The sequence below is a fragment of the Limulus polyphemus genome, unplaced genomic scaffold, assembly GCF_000517525.1.
Source record: "Limulus polyphemus unplaced genomic scaffold, Limulus_polyphemus-2.1.2 Scaffold1416, whole genome shotgun sequence".
Lineage (NCBI taxonomy): Eukaryota > Metazoa > Arthropoda > Merostomata > Xiphosura > Limulidae > Limulus > Limulus polyphemus.
Window position 1 is genome coordinate 14,593 of NW_013667026.1, and position 18,672 is coordinate 33,264.

Here is an 18,672-nt window from a genome sequence, read left to right on the forward strand (position 1 = left end):
CAATGAAGCGGAATGACAGTCACATGATAACGCCCCCTCGACAGGAAGGGCGAGCTTGTTTGGTGGGACGGGGATTCGAACTCGCGACCCACAGATTGCGAGTCGAGTGCCCTAACCACCTGGCCATGCCGGGCCCCCGGAGTTAGTATTAAGGCCGTCAGGGTTAAACCACTTCTTATTTGTTTATCATACATGATATTAGTAGTTTCTGTTGAGGTTTCGTATCATGAAGTCGCAATCACGTGTACAAAGGAGATAATATGCAAGTTCTGAATGAATTTTAATGGTAAAAAACGAAAATATCACACCGAAGCAAATGTAAAATGTGGAGCCAAAGTAAAAAGTGTGATTTTTTTTTCTAAACAAATGATTTTTTATGTTAACATTTCTTTTCATTAGTGAAAAAGATCAACATCCTGACAAAATCAAACAACTCATCAGATAACGTGTGCCGTGAACAAATATTATCATATTTATTCTTTAGTCATTACTGTGTTGGAGTTGTGAAAGTTTTTGTTCGTAAATATCTATACTACAAATCCCGAAAACGTCCACCCATCATTATTACATCCGATTCGTATTGCGTTATTTTACATTCAGAAGGTGGGTGTTTTAGAAGCTCCCCCCTTCTTTAAATCGTTGGTCACAGGAACGCTGCCGAAACTAATTTTTGAAGCTACTTTTTTCGTGTCCATGACCCCTTATTCTTTCTGTGGGTTTTGGGTTCGAATCCTATCACCGAAAATGCTCGCCCTTTCAAAGGTGGGGGCGTTATGTTATTACGGTCAAGCCTACATTTCGTTGGTAAAAAGAGCAGCTCAAGAGTTGGCGATGGGTGGTGTTGATTAGCTGTCTTATCTCTGCTCTATCACTTCTAAATTAGGGACGGCAAGTGCAGATAACCCTCGAGAAGCTTTGCGCGAAATTCAAATAAATAAACAAAATCCACGTATACCAATATTTCTGTGTCAGGTTTAGTTAATCCCCTTGCATGCTTCCATATCTGTAAGTATGTATCTATCTGTTTATACCAAAACAAAAAAACTTATTATGGTTGTGCTCATATCTGCTCGTTTGCTGTAGGTGATCTGAGGGTGTTTTGCAGCGAAAGAAAAAATCAACTCTCTAGCTTCGTTGCTCAGGTTCTTTAGATTACTTGGTAAAATAAGATTAAGTCCAGTTCACGTAACGATATCAAAATTAATTAATTTATTCCTTAATGTTTGATACAGGCTACTTTCACTTCTTCACATTTGTTGGCCTAAGTTCACAAATAACGTTTTCTCTTTTAACAGAATGTCTTTGCAAATCGACTGATTAATTTAATAACCTACATAATACTATATGTGATCACTGGCTAATTTCTCTGTATTATCATTCACACCTCAAATCAATACTTCACATTGAATCATCACTCACAGCTTACTCGTATTTATACTAATATGCCTATCTAGATCTTAACCTCATGTGCCCTCTTACTAACATCTAAATTAAAACATTATAAACATAGCTCACAACAAGAAATAAAGGACTGGGCCTGCTCTCTTAAAATAGAGACCAAGTAGTAACCATGTCTACTTATCCAATATTCATTTATCCTAGCAATATTATATCAACATCTTTGTCAATCTAAACGTGCATTTCCTTTGCATCTGTATCATCATTTCTGTTTATCTGCTCGCGCGCACAACCCTTGGTACGGCCATGTATCCCAGTTCCTGGCACTTAGTTATCCATCTGTATAAATTCATTATATCATTATTTTTGCTTGTAAATGTATCTATTCATAACAGCATGCTCATATTTATGTGAATATGTAATATATATGTGTGTGTGTGTGGTGTGTATTTTCGTCTGTCATAAAGACGTCTCAATAACTGTAATTTTAAGACATTACACAATCCCAGTTATTCTGATATATAGCTAAAATTATCTACGCTATTTGCTAAATTATTTTTTCTGCTTATTTTGTTGTTGTTAATCACAAAGTTACACAATGGTTTATTTGTGTTTTGCCCACTGCGTGTATCGAAACTATTTTTAGCGTTATAAACCCTAAGACTTACTGTTGAGCCACCAAATGCTCCTAGTGAGCTTGCGTGGATTAACTATACTTAAAAGAAATAATAGTTATTCATTTAGCTGGCTTTTATCAGCCGTTAGGATCGACTTAGCATTTTTATCTCTTGATTTCAGTCGAGTTAGTAAACTGGTTGTCGTTTTGAAATCGAAAACTGGCGGTAGACTATTTATTTATTCAGGACAAGTTAATAGTTACTCAGTTTCCTCTTGTTCGGCGCTTTGTATAGAACTTGTAATGTAAAGCGTTTTTGTTTTGTTTTTTTAGTTATGTGGTTTTTGTTTGGAGAAATGAGAACGGTTATGACCGAATAATCTGGAACAAGCGGGAGTTGTATTGCGTGGGCGTGTCACATGTATAGCCGACGTGGGATGGCTACAGGTCTGGTGGGAGAACCTCGTATGTGGTAAACTAACCGTAGCGCTTTAGTAGACCGATGGTGGTGAATATGAGAGTTGTGTGTCTGCGTTAGGTTTGTTCTGCTCACTCTAATAACCAGACATGAATGTGTCGATGATGATTAAATATATATAACACAGAGCAGCATTTCAATATTATCATCATTAATAGCTACAGTAGTTGCACGAGTAACTGTATCTATCTATCTAAGCTTATGTACTATCTGCACATACATCTGCATATCTTAGTGGTTTCTGCAGCTGACTAGAAATAATTTGTAGTGTAATCGATGTCATCTGTGACAAGTGAACTTGTACAGAAAAGCACCAAATCTTCTATAACAGAATGAGCAGAGTACTAGTGAAGTATCCCAACAATTAATACATATTACCATCTCATTTAAAAACTAGATATTTAAAATATTAACTGCATCAACGTAGTTAAGTATATTCTGTGAGGCCGGTGACTTTCCAGTTAGTAGCATCATTCTTTAGAATAAAGTGCGGTTGATATGGGCTGTTAGGGCGAACACGTGCAAGAGATCAGTAGTAGTGGTTGTTTGTTGGAGCCAGCTGGTTTCTATCAAACTTTTACAGTTAGGGAATAGAGGCACTTCGAAAGCTCATTCTGAGATGTTGCATGATGGAAACCATGTGCTTAAAATAAAAACTTAAGTTTTTAAACCACTCTATACCTCCGCATGCTTCTCCTGTTATTGAAAGAAAATAAAAATTATTGTGTACAGTAAAACAGTTGTGTAAACATGTAGTTTGCTAACGATTTGTTTGATGATCGCTGAGTTCCGTTAGTTGTATCTTTCTTGTGAATACTAAAAAAAAATTAAATAAATCCTGTTGTTAGAAGTTTCTGAATGCTTTAATAAACAGGCTTATTTAAATAACGCTGTGTATTTGGGCACTTATGCTTTACACTCAGCTTGTCATGTGTGTAAACATTTATTTAGTATCTGTACACACAACTTTGTATAGATGTGTGTAGTGCATGTTTTCCAAGCTTAACGAAAGAGGTGAAAGTAAATAAGAGTGTATAATAGTGTGTCAACCACACTATATCTTCTATAACCAGTGTTGATGAGGCCTTTTTTTTTGACCGAGTTGCTTTTCTTTTTTTTTGTAATTATTCTGCAGTATACAATCTGTATTTTATGGTTTCCACGAGGGACTTGTTAGCCTTTTAAAAAATATTTTCCTTCAGTACTGGTATTTTAATCACTGTTCCATCTGGACGTGGTGGTTGCTACAGCTTTAGAAGACCAGTTTTATTTGGGTTATAATAGCCGATCACACTCACTATCCACCTACAGTAGTGGTTAAACAATTATGAACTTAATTCGACGACCCACATACTCCAATACTTGACGCTTACCTATGTAATGGACATTAACTTTCCAAAATCTTAAAACGGAAAGGGTCAATTTAAATATCTATCCCATGATGCCTCAAATGAACAATACCTTTCTCAGCCTATGTAATTTAACAATGTTAGATAGTGCTTTTTTCTTGGAGAAAAGAGGATTTCTATGTTTATAAATAATAATAATATAGTAAGAATACATTTCTTTAACCTCTGACCTCAAGATGGTGTCACTCTTTAGGTGCAACCATATTGGAAAATTTTACAGAGGTGATGAAGAAGATCAGTCACAATGATATCCTAAGACAGCTTGAAGGATCAAACGAAAATAATTCATTCACACTAAACTTGTAACTTTTTTATTCAGATTCCTCTTAATTAATATAATTATTGATTTCTTTTTAGAGGCATGTAAAAATAGTATTTCAGACCTATCACTGCTTGAAAAGCTGTTGGTTTAATACCAGAACTTATCAGCAACCAAACTTATATCTGAAATTTATTTTGCCTTGAAGTATAAAATATTGGGTTCAGTGGTTCAAATACCTAAACCTTGGAAAGCATTGAAACATTTTATGCCTAACAAAAAGTAATAAAATCACCCTTGACTACAGATGTTTTTTTCTCCACATTCATCTTACTTTATCTTTTAGGAACTCCTGATCAGAAGTGTGTAAAATAGTACTTCAGTGGAGCATCATTTTATAATCTTTTCAGCCTAAAATAACACAGTGTTTCGCTAACTTAGGTGTGTTAAATCACAGACCTGAAAGATCCTGATAAGACTTCAACTTGAAGCAGTCTATTTAGATAGTACTGATTTGGAAAGGTCCTGACAAATCTACACACTATAGCAGCTGAGAGAAGTATTATTTTCCTCTTGGAGTGATTATCTCTTCCTCCTTTGATTTGAAATATAAGTTGACAGATAAATGGGTCTTCAAGGTACCATTCACTGATATGGTTTTCTAGTTTTTATTGAAGCTAGTTTAGTTAGACAGTAATACTAAATTAGATAGAAAATATGTGTCAGGAGTTTTCAAACCCATCACATCCTTAAAAATGAAACATAACATAGCATTTTCTGTGAACAAAGTTAAAATGAACAGCAACTGCTTAGTTCAGAGTGACACTTGAGGAGAAAGTCTTGCAGGACTAATCTAGAAAAGTAGTTCAAGTGGATGGCATTTCGAAAGACTTTGAGCTTTTTTTTTTTCATTCTTTTTACCTGAGCTACTTTTGTAGATTAGTCCTCCAAGACTATTCTCCCCATTTGTTATTCTGAATTAATCTGTTGCTGCCCATTTCAACTTTTTAATTATGAAGACTACCTAAATTATCTATTAAAAATATTTTGTTGTTTTATTTAAAACATTTTGCATTGTACTTTGAGCATTATGAATTACTCATGGATTACTTTGGAGTTATACATGGGATTTTGTAATCTTAAATTGTTTTCTTTCTCCTCAAATATTTTGCTCTACACAAATGACTTTAACAAAGAGATGTCTAACTGGTATATATTTTTATCATCACCAACTTATGAATAATACAACATTCAATTCATTTGTCCCATGGCTCCCAATTACAGGTGGCACTATCATTGTTAACAGTACCCTTCCACTTCTCAAGTTCTTTCTGTCTTTGATATCTTGGAGGATTTTTCTGTGTGTGTGTTTCTCTGTCAATGTTGTCTTTGGATGATCTTTCTTCCATCTCTCATCTACTAAAATGTATATAATGGTATTAATTAGGCCTGTTTCTCTTGTTACATTGCCATATGATGGCAACATGCTCTTCTTTACAGTGGCTAATGGATTTGCAAACTTTCCAATAGCTGAAGCTGTTTCTGCTCAGACTGAATCATTTGTCCTGTGTACAATGTAGGGACCCTTAGAAGGCTGCTAACTCTCACCACAAAAGCATGTATCTTTCTTCTTGTATCAGTATTGAAAGTTCAAGTTTCAACTCTGGGTAAGAGAAGACCATTATTCTGAGGAGGTGGATCTTTATCTTTATGGAGATGCTTTTATTTAAGATCTTGACAATTGTGATAACAATTCTTGTTTGGCCTCTATGTCAGATCTTCTCTCTAGTTCCATGGTGTTAGAAGGGGCCCCCACTCTTTTTGAGCTTCTTACCACCAAGGTAAAGTTCATGTATTAGTGTGATGTTGTATTTCCCCATTGATATCATCTTATTATTTTCTGCACTGATTTCCATTCCGCATAACGTTGCAGTGCTGTCTGACCTCACTATAAGGCCTGCTAGTTCTGTTCCTAATTCTGTCAAGATGTTGAAGTCATCTTCAAAACAAAAGTTCCAGATCTCTCTGTCTCTGATTGACATGGTTCCTTCAATGGCCATCTATCATGCTCTACTCTAGAAAGTGATTGAAGAAATATGGTCATAGGAGGCAACTTTGTCTCACACTTATCATTGTGCAATACTACCTTACCGAATGTATTCCTAACCAAGACTTTGCTTTTTTTCCATTGTTGTAGAGGGACTTAATTGTTAATATTATCCTTTCATTGCAGTTCACACGGTTTCCTGCCAGGCATGAACAAAACCTTTTTCTTTTTTGAAGTCTATAAAATTATGATGCTTAGTATACTTTTATCTGTTATCCTCAGGTTAAAAATCTGTTTGGTAGTATTTTGCTAAGCTCTGAAATCTACTTGTTTCTCTGCAAGTATAGCTTCCATGTAATTCTTCAACTGATTCAGAAAAATATGCAGCATTACCTTGCTTTCATAGCTAATTAAAATTAATGATTCTATAATTCTGATACTGCAGAATATTCCTTTTTTGTGGAAGTGGGATGATTATTGATCTTGTCCATTAAGTCACCGAACTTCCAGTCTGAGACAGTGTTGCAGGTATTGTGCAAAATGTTGATGACAGCATATTCTCTGTATTTCAATATTCCTGCAGGAATATTATCAGTGACCACAGACTTTCCACTATCTCCTGAACCTCTTCCTTTATAATCCGTAGTATGTGTATGTCTTTTTATTGTTCTTATGCTAATTTATTGATGATGTTAGAGAGAACATCTATCCTGTGGTTGAACAGCTATTGCAATATTCTCACCATCCATTAGTAAGTGCTTGGTTTATATTAGGAGATATCCTTTTCTTCAGTCACTAATGTTCTTGCTTTCTGGCTTTCCATCAATTTCTTGGTGGTTTAAAATGCCTTCATAATGTTGATGGTTGAAAGATTTTGGTCAATTTCTTAGTGTAGAGATAGTATCTAATCCTCTCTTGTCTTCTGAATTTTAACTCAAACCTTGATGTTGGATTTTCTATATTCTGCTGCTTCTCTTTCTCCATTATACTATCCAGATTTAATCTTCTTCCATTGGTCATGTAGGTCTAGAATATCTGTTTTTGTCCCAGGGTTATCTTGTCTTCTTTGGTTGCTCAAGTACTTCTTAAGCATCTTCATTCAGTTGTTGTGTAAAGCTGTCTGTGATTTCTTGTAGGTCCTCCATTAATAATAGGAGGAAAATCTTCCTAAAACCTTAACCCAAAGCTCTTCCTTTATATAGGTCTTTCAGCTATTTAAAATTATATTTTATTTTTGGGCCACTTTACTTTAGTTTCTTCTTGAAATTGAACTTGATGAACCTTGTAAAAAGGTCAAAGTTACTTCTTATGTTGTCACCTGGGAAGGTGCATGTTTTGTGTGTGTGTGTATTCATACTGGTCTGTAAACGTTTCAACACTGGTATGTAGTCTACCTGGTTGCTATACTTACCACCTAATGGATGCCACATCCACTGTTCTTCTGGATGGCTTGTGGGAGTGTAGAGTGTTTGCTAAGATTAGATTGTTGAGTCTAGAAAATTCTAGTATTGGTTGTACTTCATCCAAACTTTTCTGTTGCCTCTTTCTAGTCACTGTACACATCCAGTCCCACCTTGACATTTCAGGCCCCTAAACTATCAGTCTTTCCTTGAAATTTTGTATAAAAGGGTCTCTAGTTCTTGACAAAGTTTATTTATTTCATTGTTTTTGTGGGGTGTAGATTTGTATGATGATTATGTGTTGGGTTTTGCAGCAATGCAGATAGAGATGAAATAGGACTACATTTGTACCACACTTTAAGGCCTTCTGTTGTCTGTTCACCAATATTATGCTACATGAATTCATTCTATTATGCTTACCACATTCCACGGGTAGCTCTTAATCTCATAGACTAGTTAGTTTTTTTCAGTTTCCCTGTTTTATGGAGTAATCTAACATTTTATGTCTCTATCAATATTTTTTTGTAATGTGTCCATTACGAATTACAGTAAGTATTGCTCATGTAATAGAATATTCTTTTTCAACCTATACAAATACATTATAAAAACATTTGCTGTGCCTATGACATTTATTGTACTAATCAATGACTAAAATTGAAATAGCTATAAATATTTTAGTTTTATATTATTATTGTCAAGGCTACCATATTTCCACTAACATAAGTCCTTCCATTAGACAACACGGTACATTACAGTAGGTGTAACATCTCCTAATACAAATTTTTTATTTATTTACATGGCATTAATATTAGAATTCACACTGATGTTTGTCTCTTCTGTGCCTAAAGATTCAATATAAGTTTTAAATAGTTAGCAACATCAACCCAGTTGTCATTATTATTCAGGAATGTTAATGAACTTTGCTTGGAAGTTTAAATGGAATTATTTACAGTCCTAAATGATAATAGATTGTTTTGATGTACACTCATCAAATTTAGTTATAAATGCTTGTAAGTAGGTTTCTATGGGGAAAAATACAGGTAAACATTCACATGAGTTTTAAACTCTATCACAGTGTATCCTGTCTTCTAGAATAATCCACAAACAGGTACCAGCTTTACTTTTCAAAAGTGGTCTGTGTATTGGTACATACCTTACAGTGTTCTATCAGGAGTGGGGGATTAAATTTCTGCAGTAACATTATGCCTCTATGTATTATGGAGGCGTACCATGCGTTTTAATTTTAATATAAAAATTTTCAAAATTTTGTGCTAATGTTAGGTGCGTGCATTTTTCACATAACATATGTTCAGGAAAGTTGTTAAGCTGATTTTGTTCTAGGTATCCTCCTTCTTTGTCATCCCTTGGAGTTAACATCTGGTTTGCCAATGGGAGATAAAGCTGCACCTTGTACATGAAGGTTGACAATGGTGTCATCCAATGGTAGGTCAGATAATGTCTGAAGGTTACAACCTCCCTTATATTTGAATAGAAATGACCAGTCTCATGTGTAGTGCTAGTCACTCTTAGTAAGTCTAATGTTACTGATTTTTAATTAAGTAACATGATACTTAGAACAGTCTGGAATGTCACTTTAAGTGAGTCATTAGTTTGGATGAGTGTAGCAAGCTTGATCAATTCACAACTCCAGTAAAGGCAACAATTCATTGTCCATAAGAAGTATGCACAATGTTGATTTGTGTTATATAAATAAAGATTGTTTCATTGTGCCCATTTCATTTATTTTTTTCACAAATAAAAAAGCAAAAGTTTGCTTCAAAAAACAAAGATTGAAAAATATCTTATTTTTGCACTGTGCTGTACATGCAAAAAGAAATACAGTACATCTGGTTGGTGTAACAGAATTCTAGCAGCCAATGTATCAAAGGCTCCTGTCTCCGAAACAGAAGTAAATAACTAACACATAAGAGTGTGGTTGTTTTCTTCTACTGTGACAGTAAGCTTGTGAATTAAATAAAATACAAGGTGGAACAAAAAGTAATCCATCTTATTTTTATTCTCTCAAGTATAGATTAATATTTACAGTAAATGTTAATCCTGTATATTACTTGGGGTTTTATAGATGTTCCTTAGTTCTTTTAAGTGTTTACTTAGTTTACAATTTGCATTCATTTGTAATGCCAGTGCATCTGCCATTGAATATCTTGTCATAATATTTAAGAAAAATGCTATGTTGCTAATATTTACTAAGTTTTTGATATCAAGTCATGTTTCAGCTTTCAGTTCCTATGAATCATTGGTGTTTGTTACAAAGAACTTCATTCTATTTGACAGGAAAGTTTGGAGAAAGAAGGCAGCCCCTTAGAAATTTTGCATACAGCCCACATAACCATGAACTTAAACACACAGATCCATCCTTGTCAGTTGTATGTAGTATACACATCCAAACAGATGTTCTGTTTACACAAACGTCACAGAACATCTTTGTTAGCTTTGATTAATAAACTTTTAGTATGTAATCTTATTGGAAGTTGCCTGGTTAGCATTCCATAATTTTTGGATTGTAATGAGCTGTAGATGGAAATGAGCTTCTTTGTATATATAAATATTCATCTCTATATATCAACTTACCAATCTTATCAGCTCTTAAAATATACATAAGTTTCAATCTGTATGTCTTATGTAGCTGTTAAATAAATGTATATATGTCCTGTTTGAAGTAAGTTTAACATGAAAGGAATTACAACTGTTTGTTTTATTGCTGATGATGGTTGAGGTTTAGCAAAGACTGTTGTCTAATGAATGTTTTTAAATTTTACCATTTTTTGGAGCAAAAGAAGAACTGCATGAATTGAGAGGAATGAAAAGTATCCAAGTAATGACATGTGTCATATTCTGTGGTATATATATTTGTTTGTGACCTTCACCATTTTGTAGGCACAGTTGTTTGTTAAGGAGCTATGTATCAAACTGTGAAAAAAGAAAAAGATATGTTGAGACATCAAGTGGAAAATTGTACTTTAATTGGATGTTATGTGTTCTTTAATATCTCCACAGAGAATGCAGTTATTATCAAATAAGAGAAATACTTATCCAGATTGGCATTAAACTAATATATTTCTCTAGACTGATTTATTTAAATAGCTTTGTCAGGTAATATGTTCTTAAGTTCATTTGTTTTGTATTAGTACACTATTATTATTGAATTGACATTTTTTTTAAATGGTCTGTTTTCCTTAGATATGCTTCCAGAAGCAAAAAAAGTTCAAATGTTTGAAAGAGAAATTAGTCACCACACTTAGATTTCCAATTCCTTTCTGTTTTCCATATTTGGTGTCTACAGGGTTGAATATGTTATAATAAAATAATTCTGAATATGCAAGTCACATGACAATTGCAGCCAATATAAAGTCATGATGAAATGACATATAATAAGATTTTTAAATTGTTTGCTATTTCACTGATAGTGTCATGGCACTGAAAATTGATCGCTTGAGGAAAAGGTACCTAACAGCCTTTTCCACTGAAAAATATTATTGGACTCTGATCTTAGATATGTGTTAAGATCAGGGATTTAGAATTTCCAAAACAGGGTTGTTTTTGAAAACAAACTTTGGGCACAGAACCATCCAGAAAGAGACCTGTAACAAGTTATACCCCAGCTGTGCTAAACAAAGTGCAGCATCTTGTAACAGGTGAGAACCCACAAACACAAAGGTCAATATTGAAAGCCATCCATGTGTCCCAAATAACAGTACACAACATAATCAAGAATTATCTCTATCTGGAAACAAAATCAACATGGTATGGGTTCACCAAAATAAGGTTTCCAGTCACAGTTCCTGGAGAATGAAGTGAGTATTCATGCTATTCTATATGAAGACATATGGTCAAGTTTCTAGACACAGTACTTGTGGATTTCTTTATGATCAGGTTGTTGAAATGAGAACTGGGAAACTATTATAATTATATGGTCTGTGATTTATGGAAAGTTTGTAGGGAGGAGTGGCATGCTTTAAACATGACAGCCATAACAGAGCCTTTTACTTTGGAAACACATCATTGCAAGGCTATGGTCAAGATGCATGGTCATTAGACAGAGCATTACCAGACATGGCAACATGGACTGTAATGATGTGGAGAGGCTTCAAAGTTGTTTTAGTATGTAATTTACTTAACCATCTGTATTGTTTAGTTTAATTTCAAAGTATGTCAACTATTTTCAGAAAATTAGGTTATTTTGGTTACTTAACTACTCAAGTTTCTTTAAGATAAAATGTTCAATATTATGTCGTAAAGCTTAACTACAAATACTAAATCCAGTCTGAAGTTAGTCATCAGCTAGTCTTCGATGCATGATTGAAATGGTAAACCAAACTAAAGTTTAGTAGTGCTACCACATTGACTCTGTATACAATGATTCTTCATTACTCCTGAATCCAAAATATACCATTTATGTTTTCTCTCATGGTAATGCCTTAATTCATGTGCATCAGACTAACATCAGTTATTTAAATGTTCACAATCTGTATGAATTGTAGGGTTATAACCTCAGTAAAGTTTACTTACATAGTATTTTTGATTTCACATTAATGTGATATGTCATATAAACACTCTCGTTATCTACTCCAAGTTTAATTTTCAGTGTCAACAAATCCTATTATGATTTTTTAAAAATCTATGTTTATCGTAGGCACTGCTTGAAGCACATGACGTTGTAGCACATGAAATATACAGTGAAGACGCTGTCCGTGCAACACCGCCTCCAATTATGCCCTATCTGAATGGCAGCCAAGAAATGGAACCTCTGAGAGAACCACATTTAGAGACTGTTACAAGAGTCAGGCTTGTACAGTTCGAGAAGAATACAGATGAGCCTATGGTGAGAAATATGTCTTTTTGATTGGAGAGCTGCATATCAAATAATTCTTTTTTTTTTTTTAGCCACGGCATAGCAGCTCATAGAATGATTCTGAGTTTCTTTTAGCTCATAGCTCCATGATATCTTGACTAATCTGATATCTAATTACAGTTTGGACTCAGGAGGTAAAATTCTTTCAATTGATGTATTTGACTACACCCAAAGTCTCATAGATTTTCATTATTGCTAGCCTACAAAAATATAACTAATAAAAAGAAAAAAAAATGGTCTGGTAGATTAATTTACTCTAATCATGCCTTAAAGAATTTCAAGTGCTGCAGCTATTGAGGATTTTGTTGTGTTTTTTTTTACAACACCATTTGAAAACAGCTGTGTGAAATTAAAAATAAACATTTTTGTTATTTGTAAAATATCAGTAAAAGTGCCTATACAAGTTAAACTGCACTAACATTTGCAATAGCATTAGGTCAAACAAAACTGTCAACATAAGTCAGTTTACACATAATTTATTTCTATTATCAGATGCCAAAGAATGTTTTTTAAGATTAGATGTTTCACATGTAATTTTTTCTCCTTATAGCAGTTTTAACCATTTCTTTATAAGCTCTATCAGTCTGTAGCTGTATTTGCATGTTATTCATTTTACTTTTTTACGCTCATTATCAATCAGTCAAATAAGATACTGAAGTTAAAATAAAAAAGTATGTTATATAAAAATGCTAAATTTAGTCAAAATAAAGAGTATATTGTCTATAATATAAAACTTTAATTAACTATAGACATTGATATCCGTCAATCAATAAAATATTTTATATATATTAAAAGGTTAGTAATTAAAAACACTGGTGCATGTCAAAGTAGAAAGTATCTTATTTATGTTAAAAGTTGTTAACTAAAGGCACTAATGAATAATAAGTTATTTATATTGTAATATAAAACTTTCGTAGTGAATATGCAGTTATTTGTAGCTACCGTATGTTACTGAAGTTAAGTCATAATAGTATTCAAAGTTTGGCTCATTGTTCTATCTTATGGAAATATCATTAATCAGCCTTTCTTGTTACAGGGAATCACTTTAAAATTGGATGAAGGTGGAAAGTGTATTGTGGCTCGAATTATGCATGGAGGGATGATTCATAGACAAGGTAGATTATGTGTGTTATTTGACTGAAATCTTACATAGCTAGTTGACAAAATTTTTTTCTTTCTAATTTGATCCTTGCAATCTCTAGATAATTGCAAACATTTGAGTTTATAGTTTTAATGTTGTCAGTACAAAATGAAGATAAATAGCCATGACTGTTTTATTACTCGGATATCTATTGTAAATGCTAGCAAAAGATTTGATGATGAATTTTCCATGACTTTAACTTTGCTTATTTATTTTCACCAAGCAACCCTTCACGTGGGTGATGAGATTAAAGAAATCAATGGAGTGCCTGTAGGAAACCAGTCTGTTGAAACATTACAAACTATGATGGTTAGTATGAGTTATGTTTGTTCATTAAAGTTTTAGTATAAATATCTTCTTTTTCCACTGTTATTATAACATTTTATATCCAACTTTTTTCTGTAACTTTATCACTGGAAAACCTTTATATATAATTATTTGTGTTGGCATATTTTTTAAAAATGCCAAATGATTTGTTATTAGAGAAGTATGTAAACACAAGTCAACCTATTTTACTGTTAGTAATTAACTGTCTTTACCAGTAGAGCTGAGTGTTTAGTGGAATTTCCTAATTGTTTAATTGTTGGGCTTAGTAATTAATTACATTTCAACTGGTCATTTATTCTCAAATGAGAACTTAGTTTGAATAATCAAATAGTAATAATTGCACAAATTTTTTAATTAGTTTATTATTTTCATGTGTCATGACACTAATTTATTAAGCTGAACAACCTTGAATTAATCATAAATAATAATGAGAAATCATAATGGTAAAATTTGAATTACTTGGATAGTTGGTATCAGAACATAAGAAGTATCAAACTCAAAACAAAAAAAAAACATCATAGAGATTCAACTTGACCATTTATCTTTTATACAAACAATGATTTCACCTGATTAAACATTAGTTATTCACTTAAGTTTTCTTAAAAGTGAGTAGTATTTCCTGTCATTCAGTTTTTGTGTTTTTCTTTTATTCCTCTGCTCTCACTATTAGAGAGAAGCCCGAGGTAGTGTGACATTCAAGATTGTACCAAGTTACCGCATTGCCCCTCCCCCATGTGAGGTAATGTTTTAACTTGCCATATGAATATGTGATACCTTTTGTAGAATAATATCCAAGTTTGTACAGTAAAGAATTTTCTTGTGTGCATAACAAATGACAGTTCAGTAAAAATACAAATACATTTCTTACATTCATATGATTGGTTTATTGAAATTTTTAGATTTTGCAGTATGAGCGAGTTATGAAATTGAATTATGTCATCTGAATGGAATACAAGTGTAGTTAATACAGACTATATGTCTATAATTATTCAATAAAAATTAAGATTAGTAGTTTAAATTTCAAAAGTAACAATAGGAGTCATTTTCTAGAAACTGTCAAAACATGAAACAAAATTTTATAATACTTGTAAGGCACCTTACTCCTATTACTGTAGACTGTCACAACTTTCATAAAAAGCCAGTAGGTGTAAAGGTAATAGATTTTAAAATTCACCTGCTCAGTATATATTTATACTGTTTTGAGCATGATACAGTGGGAACTTGGGACTTCCCTCTGCAAAACTATATTTCTGTAGAGTAGCTGGTTGGCCAAACTCTCAGTGTTGTTGTAATCAAAATTTGCATATATAACATAAATAATTTGCCCACTCTCTGCCTTTTAGTGATTTCAGTTATCAAATCATTGGCTTTATCTTCTTTTAATGCTGCCAGTATTTCCAGATAAACCCACCTCCAGTTCTAGTAAGTATATTCTTTAATTTGGCCTCTCTATACTGCAATCAGAAGTGGTGGTGTGTGTAATAAAGCTGTAAAGTAGAACAAAGTCTTTCTGTATGCTGTATTGTTGCTAAACAGACCAGAATCAAACTGTGGATTGTATTACTGAGAAGCAAATAGATGTTCATGTGTTGCTTGATTGCAAAGCAGACAAAAGTCTTGTGTTGCAGGATTGGTGAGGATAGAAAATTCATGCCTTGTGTAAAGGATGTATGTAAATTAGACAAAAACTTTGTTGGTGTATGAGTGCAAAAGCAACATCTTGCTAAGTTTGAATGATTGTGAAATAGATTATCAGTATGCTGTATTTATAGCTATAAAAGAAGTGAATTCATGGCTAAATTTGTATGTTCTTGGCTTAAAGGTAGAAAACACCACTAGCATCAAGAGTACTCAACTGGTGACTTAGAGCAGCAGACTATTTATCATTATTGTAGATTTTTAACAGCTCTTTTGGTAGAAGTTATTACACATTTGCATGTGTGTAAAACAGGCTATGGTAATGCTGCATGAATATATACAAAAAATGAAGTATTGCAGAACTTGTATGTTTGTGAAACAGACCATAATTATCTTGTGTATGTTTAAAGTGAAGCATTACAAAGTTTATATAGTTATGAAACAGACTAAGATTATGCTATATGTATGGATATAAAAAGTGAATTCTTGGCTATGTTATTAAGTTTGTGAAAAAATTAATATTATCTTGTGTATGTTTCAAGTGAAGTCTTGCTGAATTTATATCGCTACGAAACAAACTAAAGATATTTTTGGTCTATGCCAAGATTGAATGTGTTATATTAAAATGATTTTGAAATCTCACCATGTCATTACATGCTCTGTCTGATGACCGTGTATCTTAACAACAGGCCTACAGTGTAGTTTTCATTGGTAAAGGCTCTGTCAAAAGACTGTCATATCCATAGCACGCCTTCCCCACAGGCTTTCCATAAATCCATCTAATGTATGAGTATAACAGTTTTCCACAGAAATTCATAGTTGCTCCATCTCCAGCAACTTGACCAGTTTGTCTTTGTATGGAATAGCATGAATACCCATTGTGTGATGGTTGAATGGATATGTCATGGAAGCAACTTGATGTTTTTTTTAGATGAAATCATTCTTGTTTATGCTGTGTACTTTTATCTGGAATGTATGTTACTAACCTATGTTTTCATTGGCTCTCGCCTGTTACTATATGCCTGGCTGGAATTTGTTGCAGGTATCTTTTTTTTGCATGGTTGTGGTGTCCTGATTTATCTATATTCCTTTGTTTTCTGATGAGTATATGAATATTTTGTATTTGAAAGAGTAGTTACATACCCTTTCCAAAATTGATCACTTTTTTTTGGTGGCATTACACTACCCATGAAATACTAAACAATGTCAAAATGTAGTTCTGATACATGCCATTCCACCCTTCTTTATATTGGCTGTGGTTGTCAAGTGACTTGCTGAATTGCATTTCTCAAAATCTTTATAATATAAGGTACTCAACCCTTTGTATAATGTTGCTGAATGTATTATGGTTGTGAAACAAACTAAGTTTATGTTCCCTGTACATGAACATATAACATACAAATAATAATTTTTTTCTAAAGTATTTTATTATTTGGATATTTAGTATAGCTAATGCTTTAGTATTTGCAATAATAATAATGTTTTCAACTCCTCTCATATAAGAAATTAATATTTGGTGTCACCAGCTTTTTAATCATTTATAAGAATAATATTTAAACCATTTTTTCCTGCCTCTAACACACTGTAAACTATTAGTAGGAAAATTGTATTAAAACAACTAAAATCCATTCAAGGAATAGTTATAAATCATATTATAAACTCTCATATAAATTAATAAGTCACTAAAAAGTGTCTAAAAATTAATTATTAAAGTAGTAAAATTTTTTCATTGTCACTATTTATTTACTTATATTTGATCCCAATTTAAATCTAAGTGAATTAAAGACCCAATTTGCTATTTATTTTTGATTTGCAGATCTACATGAAGGCTCAGTTTGATTACAATCCTCTAAAAGATGACCTTATACCCTGTGCTCAAGCTGGAATTTCCTTCAGAATAGGAGATATTCTTCAAATCATCAGTAAGGATGACCATAACTGGTGGCAAGCCAAGAAGGAAGGCTCGGACAGCACAGCAGGGTTAATTCCTTCTCCAGAACTTCAGGAATGGAGAACAGCCTACATGGCCATAGAGAGGACCAAGAATGACCAAGGTGCTGTTACTAAATTGCTCAAGATCAGATTTTAGTTTCCTAATTAGATCTTTGTTGAATTAAAATAATAACTAATAATTAAGGTCATAACTCTGAAATGTTCATGTTAACAGCTTAATACTTTAAAATGGGACAAATTGCTGACACTGAGATGGCAAAGACAGATTAAAGATCTTTATGGATCAGAATATCAAAAATTATATCATAACTGTTTACCTTTTGCATACCTATGTGTTTTGTGAATTTATTTGTACCAATATTTCAATAACGTAAAGAATACTTCAATGCTAAGGGTTCATACCAAGTTTGGGTTTATTTAACCAAATAAGGTCAGTTTTAATTTCCTTTTTTTTTTCAATAACCAAATTTGTTTATTACTAACTATATAATATTCACTGTCAGCATCCTTGCTAAAATTCAATATGTATTTTAACTTAATAACGAGGAACCCACTTTTTAGAAAATAAAAGTTTTGAGACAGCTTGACTGGGTAATGAAAACCTTTATTGTAAATGTACATTTATAATAAAGGTTTTTCATTACCCAGTCAAGCCATCTCAAAACTTCAATATGTATTTTGATAAAAGCAAACTTCATGCTCTTCTCTTTTCAAAACTACTTTCACTTATGATGGCTTTATAATGGTCATACTTATTTTGCATTTCTCATGCATCAATGATTTTGCATTGATTTTCAATAGCCATATGAGTTTTATATTGTTTTTTGTCTTTTTACAGTAGATATAATGTTGCTTTTTTATCAATAGTTATATCAACATCTTATTGCTCTATTATCTGTATCCATACCAACTTTATATTGCTCTTTTGCCTGTGTCTATACCAGCTTCATATTGTTCTTCTATCTGCAGCTATACCAGCTTCATGTTGTTCTTTTATCTGCAGCTATACCAGCTTCATGTTGTTCTTTTACAAGTAGCTATACCAGCTTCATGTTGTTCTTCTATCTGTAGCTATAGCAGCTTCATGTTGTTCTTCTATATGTCTATACCAGCTTCATGTTGTTCTTCTATCT

At 32.9% G+C, this 18,672-nt stretch overlaps 1 protein-coding gene across 1 annotated transcript in view; it reads left to right on the forward strand.

Moving 5' to 3' along the window:
* The window catches only part of LOC106463470 (peripheral plasma membrane protein CASK-like), a 37,032-nt gene that overhangs the window by 2,652 nt on the left and 15,708 nt on the right, over positions 1–18,672 (forward strand). Inside the window, 7 exon segments of the mRNA XM_013923502.2 lie at positions 8,949–9,050; positions 12,262–12,450; positions 13,517–13,595; positions 13,845–13,930; positions 14,619–14,687; positions 15,341–15,370; positions 17,403–17,640. Of these exon segments, the coding sequence (XP_013778956.1) occupies positions 9,048–9,050; positions 12,262–12,450; positions 13,517–13,595; positions 13,845–13,930; positions 14,619–14,687; positions 15,341–15,370; positions 17,403–17,640 (694 nt within the window). The 5' untranslated portion in view covers positions 8,949–9,047.